Consider the following 11,508-nt stretch of genomic DNA (forward strand, 5'->3'; position numbering starts at 1 on the left):
GGTCTGTGGTTTTGGTTGTGCCTAGATGTCTTTAGGTGAGGGGTTTTATAGCAGAAAAAAAAATAAAAACCATATTTCTGAATGACATTTAAGTAACCAGTTTTAAAATAGTGCAAAAAAGCGCAACTAAAGGTTTTTCCTGCAAGTGAATTTGTACAGTAATTCATGTAAACAATTAAAATTATTTAATTCCATTAACCTTTGACTTTTTAAGTTTCTTATTGTTGAATTGTTTACTGTGTAATTTGTTTTTAATGCAAATGAGTGACGTACGTAGCTCAGTGCTATAATTATATAACGTTGCTCCCTTGTCTTTAATATTATATAAGTATCAATTGTTTGATATATAATGAGATTCATATAAAACCTCAAGAAGGGAAATTAACTGTGAAATTGCAGTATTTATAAGTTTTATACATTAATTATAATCCTAAAAACACACTTAATTAACAACAAATTAGCGCTCCTTAGTTTAAAATAAGAATATACTTTATATTACTCAAGTATAATGTAGAAATGTAATAGTAAAAGAATGATTAAAATCGTCCAAGTAGTTTTTGAGTTTATTAATTACAAGCATAAAAAAAGAAAAATCTTTCCTATTTATGTAATAAATGTAGATTTATTGATAATAGAAAAGTTTAAAGTTTTCTCAATTTAAATAAGTTAATATAACATTATGTAAATAATGTGCCTATTTGTGTCTGTGCAGTTTAAGTTTCTGTTAAAATACAGTTTTGGTAAATAATCGTTAACGTAAGATCATCTTCACTATGGTATGATGTGACGTAATACGTCCTCGACCGTGTTAACATGTAATTGTTGGATTGCGTTACTCGCCGTTGAGTTTCACGGCCAAGGCCGCTAACAGCTGCTCTCTCTATGTTTCACAAAGTAAATTATGTCTATATTTACGGCAATAGAAAATAAACGTAGTGTTTTCTTCACATACGAAATAGTTTTTATTATGTATGATGTATTTTGATTTAAACTTTCACTTTCGTTGATGACGAAGTAAAGTGCATTTGCGTTGTGACGACGTAGACAACTTTTGTTGAGAACTTCGCATCATAATATCTGACAATCGATACCCACCCCACCATTGTTTTTGCTGCGCGCGCCGCTGAGCCCTCTTGTGAATGGCCGACGAAAACGAGAGACTCCAGGGGATGGGGCTAGCAAGGTCGCCGCCGAGACTGTATTACGTTCCTACGTCTATCCCTCTCGATTAAACAGTATTCCTGTTATACTATCCCTTTCTGATCGGTCTCTCGGATGCATTTATGCAACGGAATAGGCTCCGAGCATGGATCTGTGGTGCGGTCGGATTTGTTTTTGTTGCGTCACTGTTACAAACAGAAGGCCTGCGATCAGACGTTTCAAGTAGTGATTTGTTAAGAAAGGATATTGTAAGCTTTAACGTTCTTTATTTGATGAAACAAATGTTTTGATATAGATTTATGTTCGAAAATAAATGTCGCATCAAAAAGTGTACGTGGTTTTGTGTTTTATAGTAACGTAAGAAATTTCCGCTCAATGCGTCTATTTTAATCATAAGGTTAAATGCGCCGTGAACCTTAGAAACTTAATAACATACCCTTATCATAACGCAAAGAGATTTAATGATTTCGATTAAAGATCACTGACGCAAACGTTTCCTGTGGGACCACTTGCGGGTTATCTTTGCTTGACATTTTATAAATTAATCGAAGCAATTTACTGGTGGATAATGACTATCTGTATTTATTTTGTTGCAACTTTTGCTTCGGTACATTCACAAACTTCAGATGAATTTGTTGTTAGACATTTTTAACATTCATTTACGTATATGAATTTTATTGAAAATTTCACAATATTTTAATGTTATAGTTATGTATATTCCCTATGAGACTGGGCGTGAACTCGTTTAAACAGCGGCCTTGAGTATTGTTGGCTGATTGTTCGCAATTGCAATACATCTCGCACGGAGCCGCCCATACATTGTACATATTCACATGTCGTATTGATACACCGAGGAAAACGTTCGCGAATACGATTAGCACTTAATGCAACGCTCTTCACTTATGACCAGTTTCATTATCGTCTTTAGTAACTAACTCGCGGCTTAATGACAAATCTATGTAGATCCGTTTGTTATTCGAGCTACTTGTACACTATACTACACGGTAGATATTATTGCAAAGTTTATACTGAACTTAATTGAAGTTAAGTTGCATACTTAGTGTAATCTTAAGGCACAGTCCAGAACATTTTTTTTTCATCTAATAGCGGTAGACCTAGTAGTTAGAAAAATATTGGTATGTGATTTATTTTGTTCTCAGCGGTATCGAGTGCAGAGATGAGGTGTTTGCTGCACACCAAGTGCAGCATGCTGACATAAAGCCTATAGTGGTTCCGAAGCCACAGAAGGCAGCGCCGGCCCCGATCTGCCACCCGGCAACAGAGGCTGGCAACGGCGCCATTGTAGCCGCCGTCCTCCCGGAGGAGGAGCGACCGATACCCGTTACAGAATTGATATTCGCACCGCGAAAGAAAGAAATGAACAAAGGCTTTCTCATGTTCTCCCAAGACGAAGGACTTACAAGTGAGTGGCACACCAACTTCCACAGCTTAGGTATCTGTTGCTTGCTTTATTGTGCTTGTTCTCAGCTAAAAGGATCGATCTACTATGTCCCGATTTTTTATTGCAGTGCTTAAGGACGAGCCTGAAGACCTGACACATTTGGCGCCCACGGCCGGAGACGCTTGTATTCCTCTGGAAAATACCCCATTTGATATGTTCGAAGATTTCATTTTGAGCGACAACTACTGTAGCTTACTAGGCGACGATTTGGCGACCGGATCGCCAGTCGATTCGCTTACTGCTGACTCTTTATTATCTTCGCCAGATCCTCAGGTAACCTTTGTTGATTCCGTATCTTATAACTCTTGTTAGTGTTCCATAAACGATTACCCAGTACATTTCCATTGCAGGAAACTGAATCATCATGCGAACAGTCTTCCCTATTAACAGAATTGACGCTAGATGCGTTCGACAATGGCAGATCAGATAATGACATCGAGGATGGAAACTCTCCGTTCATTCCCACTAGCGATGAGCTGCCGGTTCTTGAGTCCGCCGTCATGTGGGGCGCGCTGCCCGACAACGTTAGTCTCGCCAGGCCCCAGCCCTCGGAGACGCAAAGCGTGTCGAGTGCGCCGGCGTTACAGCGCCTGCTCGCCGCCGCCCCCACGGGACCACCGCCACAGGATCTTATCACGAATATTTACTCAGACCAAGGTATAATTTCATTACAAATCACCTTTACATATGTAATAATTTTTGTAATTTTATTTACGTTCAACATTTATTTGCAGGTCTAATTCCAAACAGGAGTGTATCATCATGGGACACGGGTGTGAAAAGGGTGTTGAAGCAGGAGGAGGAGCCGATCGCAAAGCGTGTCAAGCGCAGCCCGTCCCCGGCGGAGGTGCCACGGACGCAGTCGCAGTCGTCAAGCGTCCTCATGAACCTCCTGGTGAGCGGCTGTGACGTGGACGCCGGTTACATCTGCACGGTGCAGTGTCGCCCGCGCCCCAAGGCCAAGGCTTGAATAGTGGTTCATTGGTTCATTCATAAACTGTGATAATAGACGTCCAGTGTACGGATTGATGGCTCGTTTTGTCGGTCGTGGCTCGAGAATTAGGTCCGGAACAAATTAAAATGAAATATATTTTTTCAATGTTGTGATTGTGATCAATCAATCACCCATATCAATATTAGTCTATCAGTCGGAACTGTTTTCAATCTTATCTAAGAGCTTCAAATTTTCCAGCAACTATCCACAATACTTTATGTAGACTGAAGAAGTGAAAAATACGAAGAGCTATGAGGTCAATGGTGTGGTCTATTTACTTAGCGTTGTAGCAATTCGTCTTTCGTTATAGTGTTAAGTTTATCGTACGCATATCTTTGTGGTAATGTGATGGACAGATGAATCTTTTTTTTTGTTAACTAAGTCGTTTTAGGCGAATGATATTTTGCCGCGCTCCGGCTTATGTTGGTAGTTGTGTAGGGTTATTTTTTTTTACTTTTAGCGATAACGAGCGCTGTTTATTTATTGTTAGGAGTTATTTATCGATAGAATTGTCTATGTTTAATGTTAGTTATGTACATTGAGTTGTTTACTGCGACTAGATCACTATGAGGTTTTATATATTAGAGTCTATTTGTAGATTAAGTTCCCTAAGGGATGTTTTAATGCAGTTTACAGTGTCATCACTGCCAAATAAATATAAATATATTGTTTTTTATATGTACGTTAGTTTTGTTGGTTAAATGGATAATGTTTTGATCAATTAAAAAATCTAGCGTAGAAAATGTTTCGAATACCTTTTTTAACTTTTTTATGTATAGCAGCTATCAGAATATATATTTAGATTTATTAATGTATTCGGCCATTTATAATATAAATTTTAACTGATATTTATATTAAAAAAAAACAAATATATAATAAAGGGTGTCTCAGTAAGAGTGCACTTTTTCATTTTAAAATAAAAACAAGTATTTTATGACAGAGTTGTGATATTTTTATTGTATTGTAAAGAAGACATTTTCCGATTAAGTATGGAATTAAAAATCTGGCAAATGACCCCCACGGCTCCAATGACAGGCCATTACTCTTTTCATTAATTTTTCCATGACTTTTGCACAGATATGTGGCTGTATCTCACCGATGACGCGTTGGATTTGGTTGCGCCGTCCTGCTGAAACCACATGTTGTCCAGATTCATACCGTTCAGTTGAGGCCACAAGGAGTCCGTAATCATATTCCTGTAACGAATGCCGTTCACAGTCACTGCAATTTCGGCCTCATTTTCAAAAAAGTAAGGGCCAATCACACCGCCTGACCAAAATCTGCACCAGACAGTTACTCGTTGTGGGGTGCATTTGTTTCTCATGGATTTTGAATTTTATGAGTCCCAAATTCGAAAATTTTGTGTATTCACGAAGCCATTCATGGATCCATATGGATCATCGGAGAAAATGACTTTTTTCGAAAAATTGTGAAATTTTAAGTTGTTGAGAACGATGTTGTATTGATGTTTTTTTCGGTTTTTTTCGGATTTTCGGCGACACTCTCGTTTACAGCAGCAATGTTTTCAGAGACCGACCGGTACGTTGCGCAAAGGATTCTTATTATCATACCAATTTTTTGATCACTCTTCGAATGGTTGACGCATTAGGTGCACTTTCTCGGCTGTAATTTTTCCCATTTTTGTAATAAGTTTTCACAATTATAACGCGTTGTTCTTTCGAAAAGCGCACCTTTTTTAATAATCGGAATAAACAGAGGTGACAACTGTAAAATTTCAGACTCTCCACTTGCACGAAAAAAAAAATATTCCAATTTTAAAAAGTGCACTCTTACTGAGACACCCTATACATAGTATGTGTAGTGATAAATTTATCACCGTTGTTCATCACTTGTAAAGTTCATTGAACGATGTGTAATTAGAAAAAAAAATATTTTTCTCGAAAAATATATGGATAATTAATTTTTTTTTTTGAAAAAAAAATATCATATATTAAAATCGAAACTAAAAAAAATGAAACATATGTACGTTGATTTCATTTAACCCTATTTCCAATCCTTATGTTCCTTTAAGAGTATTAGCTTTAACGTTAACGTGGATTTCCACTGTCTCAACTCTTGTATTAAAACATAATGGTATCTCTTTTATTCTTTTAAATAAGAGAGACAACAATATGTCTTGATACCATAATCTCGGAAGTGGAATTACAAGATTAGTTATTATTATTATCAACTGAAATGACAATATTTACTACGAATTAAATTTATTCAGAATATTGTTCAGCGGAAATATCTGAAATTAACTTATATAGAAACGGCTAAAACACTCAACGCGGCCCGTCCGCGAAATAATACCAATCCCACTCACCCTGATGAAGAGCCCCCGAAGGGCTCGAAACTAGTCGGTGACGACACCGGATATATATACGTGAGTGTTTTAGCCGTTTCTATATAAGTTAGTGATAATGTCTCACGAAAGTTTGAATAATTTAATATCTGAAATTCTAATAATACTGAAAAAAGAATGAATTATTTATTAGTTATATAAGATAGCAACAATCTTGATGTGACGTACAAAAATGTAGGTTATCGACCTTTAATTATGTAATTCCTTATATAAAATTCAATAAATTATAGTGACTATACATACAAGTGAAGAAACATGTTTACTTCGGACAGAATAAGGAAAATTCTAATCTGACTAATAATTTTCAATTGTATGCAAACTTGTACATAGCGACCAGTCGTCAAGCATTTAATTGTTAAGTCATGCTTCCAAACAGTGCGATTATAAATAAAAGTCGTGAAAAAAATAAAACACGTAAACACTTATATGATTTTATTATGTAAGAACTTAGTTATTCAAATATCTCGTATATTTCCAACACGTTACAAATTTTACATTTTATGGAAAACAGCCAAAAATTATTTATCAGTAGTAAGTAAATTTTTTTTAGTTAACCAGTGTCATATAAAATTAAATCCATTTTTTCTCCTGTAATTACAAGAAGTACATAAATAGAAATTAAATAGGTAAATAATAATTAACACACCACTTCCAAAAGGCAATTTTTGTCATTCAATTTTATTCTTTGACGAACTGAGGGACAAAGAGTAGTAGGTACAGAGTTGCTTTGGTTTACCAAAAATACAAATTGTAAAATTTTATGGTAGAAGAGTGGCATAATAAATGTAGCTCTCTGAACATCTTTTTTTAATCGAAACAAATACTTCATTAAAATTACACCTTATAAGTTTTTGACGAAATCTACTTGAAGTTCAAAGCAAGTAGTACTCTTTAAGAATTTCAATTTCTTCAAAATTATTACAGCTAGTTATGAAAATGTTTTGTAGCTAAATTTATCAAGCCTAAGGTTAGGGATGTAGTCAAGATTTTAACAGCAAAAAGTTCAATACTAAAGATGTAATATTGCCCATGTCTGAAATAGTAATCCGGTATTTGGTAATAAAAACAGTAGGATACCATAGTCCAGTTATACGAAGGCGTTGCCCGTATAAGTCCGTTCTCTCCCAGACCGATAAGTGTCTCCCTGGGAGCGCTAAAATGGAGCCCCAACATAACGGAAGCGTCAATTACTACGCCCCGAGTAATACTATCTAACTGCACGATTTGGGACATGACGAGATTGGATACCCTTTTCTAGATTTCTTTGTTTCGCGTATTATGAAGTATTCGAGTTATCCAGAAATAAATGCTATATGTATATATTTTCAACGTTTTTGATTGATTTTCAAATTTAACGCAAAATTTAGTAATTTTCTTTTGTCTTGAATTGTTGGCGCATTTTAAAAGAACACTTAACGCCAAACTCATTTCCAGATCTAATCCTGCTCAAACCCGGAAAATCCCTTTAACTGCAACCCCAAGGGTAGACTGATATAAATGTGAGACCCGTTATCCTAAACTATACCAATTCATTAAGGAGAAATGTTTCTTAAGAGCTTGATATTACGTTCAATAAAAGAAAAATCTGGAAGACGATTTGATCCAAAATATATTGTAATATGTTATCCAAATATTATACGGAAGAAATCTAATTTACAAGACAATTTGGTAGGTAGACGTTCGAATTTGATTTTAAAAAAGTCTGAATTTTAAAACACAGACGTATAAGTACGACGCTCAGTTCGTACAAGAACATATCGTTATCCCTTTCATTCGCCTTGAATAAATTGAGATAACAATGTTATTTTTATGCATGTTTTGACAATGGAAACTCGAAATGACAGATACAAAATACGACTTTCAATTATTTTATATCTTGCTACATTTATTGCCAGAGTTGACTTTTGGTTTAAATTCAAACTTCGCGATGTTAAATTTTATATTTAGCACAAAATATACAAAAGAATACGAATTAGCACTAACGCGTAACTAATATTCAAAATAGTAGATGTTAGCTCTCTATGTTGACTTGTTACGTCTGATTGTTGGCCGACAGGCGACTTAAGGTTATTGTCATTTAAAATTCACAGTCAAGGTCAGAAGCTAATACTCTTTCCATATCCTTTACGTATTTTACAACGTGCATATGTTTCGCTTAATTATAACAAAATATTTTTTCTTTTCTTATATATTTTTTTTTGATTTCTATTAATACAACATTTTATGTGTTACAGGATATGCCGCAACAGATGCAGCAAAATCAACAAAACGCCCAGAAAATATCATCAAATTATCAACAGATAATGAACGGACAGGGACTACCTCAATTAGGTTCAATTAATAGGAACAACATTCCCATTCCCGTTATTAATGTCATACAGTCTTCCAATAACATGATGCGTTCAAACACACCTATCACATGTATCAACAATGCCATGTCACCTCTCACCCTTAACGTCAACTCTTCAATGTACTCTCTCCCTCCCAGCCCGAATACATCCAACTATACCAGCCCGGCAATGAGCCCCGCACAAAGGGATCTCCTCATGAGTCCCTATTCGACCCCTCAGTCTCTGTCACCAGTCGGCACATACACGCAAGGCTATAGCCCCAATAGTAGGAACATGTCGCCTGTCAACATGTTGCACGGATACGATCCCTATCTTAACAACAAGATGCAACCCAGCCCCGGATTCCCGCTCCAGCAGAACGACATGCTTCTCGATACAAACATGTCACTGACTTCCACCGACTTCTGGACAGATCCTGAGGTTATGCAGGGAACTAGCGACCTGCTTATGGCCTTCGATGACGTCAAATTAGGGTAGTATACATCCGAAATGTGGAGTGATTTTCGCCGACCGCTATGGAACTTTTGTCGAAGCATTGAATATATTGAGGCTAAGAAAATTAACAATTTTACTAGATGACAATATTCACATGTTCGCACAATCATTCCGATAGAAAATGTATGCTAAGTCGGAACTTTTTTCCAATAGGAATCACTCGAGTGAATGCAGGGTAGATGAGGGTAGAAACAATAAAAGTCCCAAGGGATTCCATACAAATTGTATCCGAGTTACCTACCTACGATATATCACATTTTGTCAAAGAAGAAAATGAACTTTATCATACAAAAGGATAATATTTTTTATTAATTGCAGTTTTTGTTGGAAACTTAAAATAAGTCAATTTGTTGCTATATTACACTCCTGACTTAGAATGTATGAAAGATAAACAATTTATATATTTAGGTTAACTTTTTTATATAAGAGTGGTTGTAATTTAAGATCGTAGATCATAAAATATATTTGCAAATGTAATAAAACTACTGCATTTCATACAATTGTTAACTTACCTTTGGTTTCTGAGACCAAAATAACCGTTTAAAACATTTCTTCATCCCTGTCAGTACCTGACAACACTGAGATAGTAGTATGTTTTAAATTGAGATTTTGGACTCAGAAACCCACGGTTAGAGAATAAATTATAAGAAACGTTATATCTACATATAGAATATGTTTATTACAGGTTTTGGTAATAATAATTATTTTATAGCACAATAAAAAATAAACATTTTTAAATTGATACAGATCGATGACGTCAAACATACAAGGACGTTTGGTATAAGACCAGCACGAATATTTGCGACAAGCGCCTTCGTATCGACATCTTCAATTATGTCAAAACTAGCTGTGTCCACGTCTTCGTCCGCGTGAAATACTGTCTTCTGTCTTCGGATAGCATTTTTAATGACTTATACTAATTATTTAACTTTATAATTTGCAATTATAAAATTTTACAACAAAACTTATTAAACTAACAAAATCCTTACATATTCCTATACAAAGTTTCGTTCCCTAATATTGTTATGTTGCACCCTTGAGATTAAAACTTTTACGAACTTTGAATATCATATTTATTTATATCAAACTAGCTTTTACCCGCGACTCCGTCCGCGCGGAATAAAAAATAAATAGAAAACGGGGTAAAAATTATCCTACGTCCGATTCCTGGTTCTAAGCTACGTGCCCACCAATTTTCAGTCAAATTGATTCAGCCGTTCTTGAGTTATAAATAGTGTAACTAACACGACTTTCTTTTATATATATATATAGATTAACAGCCTAAAAAATAAGTTTCAAGCTTCTAACTGTTCTAAATGACGATATCTCCATACAAATTTTCACTCCCGCTTTCAACCTTTTTTCGCGTTAATTTTTAACCTTTCTAAGGCTCTAGATCTAGACTATCTGTGTACCGAATTACATTTAAATTTGTTCAGTTGTTTTGGCATTAAAGCGAGACAGACAGACAGCGTTACTTTCGCATTTATAATATTAAGTAAGGACTAATAAGGATTACTATGAGATTTTAGGCCCGATAACTATACAAATTTCTGTCGATGATGAAACGATGGCGTTTGATATAAATATTCATGCTAGTCCCATAGATATATAGATCAAAAAATATATACTCGTTATGAAATAAGACGTACTAATATTTTTTTCATTTTACCTCATGACATCCTCAATGTTCACTTGAGGTGGACAGCAAAAATAATAACTAATATGCAACCGAATCTAATATTAATTAGGATTCAGCCGAATCTGTATTTCCAAAGTAATATAATAATAACTTTTCCTTCACACTCGAATAAACATATTTGTTTTCCTTATTGTCGACGCCCAATACCTTTAAATTCGGATAGTTTTGCAATATTTTTTTTATACCGCGATATAAAAAGCTCGTTTTGACATTTAAATAAAATTAACGATAATTTATAAAAATCCAACGGACATAATGAATCGATTTTCAATAATCGATTCAACTTGTTTTCGTTTTGTTTATTTACATTACTATCTGTCAAAACAGGATTTTTATTTTGTGACTAATTACAGATAATAAATAAAGTAGTTGGTTTTCTTTAATGTCGTACAGTATAAGTACAATATGTTAAGTTCGGTTTATAAGAATTATTGACTTCTATAAATGCAATTGTTTTTTTTTATAAAATCTCGATAGATTATTTTACATAATTAATAATAATTATTATAAGTTGAAACTGTTATTATTTTTAAATGAATAAAAAATCAAATTTTGCGATATTGTTTCTTAGAAACTTTGCTAACTTTTCTTTATATAATTGAGTAGGTAGGTATGGTTTCGTTGTAATCTTCAACGTTTTTACTGGTACTTTCAAATGTATCGACCTCAATTTTCTCTGTGGAATAAATTCCCCTTACTGCTAAGTTACAGCAAATATATATTTTGATATTACATATCTATAATGATAACTTATATTGTTAACATTTTAATTGAGTTTTGAAAATAGCCTGAGTGCCATAGAATACGTACGATGAAAATTAATAAAGATAAAATGTTTATTACAGTATATATAAAAAAATCAATATTTTATTTCTTCGATATAATTTTGTAGCTATATAGAAATATTAAATGTAAATACATACAAAATGAGATATACTTTATATATTTTGAGATTAAATTTCGGTCATGAAATTGTTG

At 34.4% G+C, this 11,508-nt stretch overlaps 1 protein-coding gene across 4 annotated transcripts in view; it reads left to right on the forward strand.

The window, feature by feature from the left end:
• Positions 1-9,220, forward strand: part of LOC106721628 (hypoxia-inducible factor 1-alpha) — a 78,693-nt gene extending 69,473 nt beyond the window's left edge. Inside the window, exons 8-12 of one of the 4 annotated variants that reach the window (XM_045681941.1) lie at positions 2,322-2,614; positions 2,691-2,896; positions 2,974-3,280; positions 3,358-3,518; positions 8,217-9,215. In XM_045681941.1, the coding sequence (XP_045537897.1) occupies positions 2,322-2,614; positions 2,691-2,896; positions 2,974-3,280; positions 3,358-3,518; positions 8,217-8,810 (1,561 nt within the window). In that variant the 3' untranslated portion in view covers positions 8,811-9,215. Of the gene's footprint in view, positions 1-2,321; positions 2,615-2,690; positions 2,897-2,973; positions 3,281-3,357; positions 3,519-8,216 lie in introns of all 4 variants that reach the window. The other 3 variants (XM_045681942.1, XM_045681939.1, XM_045681940.1) reach the window with 3 other exon arrangements.
• The last annotated feature ends 2,288 nt before the right edge of the window (positions 9,221-11,508 follow it).

This window comes from Papilio machaon, chromosome 17 (genome assembly GCF_912999745.1).
Source record: "Papilio machaon chromosome 17, ilPapMach1.1, whole genome shotgun sequence".
Taxonomy (NCBI): Eukaryota; Metazoa; Arthropoda; class Insecta; order Lepidoptera; family Papilionidae; genus Papilio; species Papilio machaon.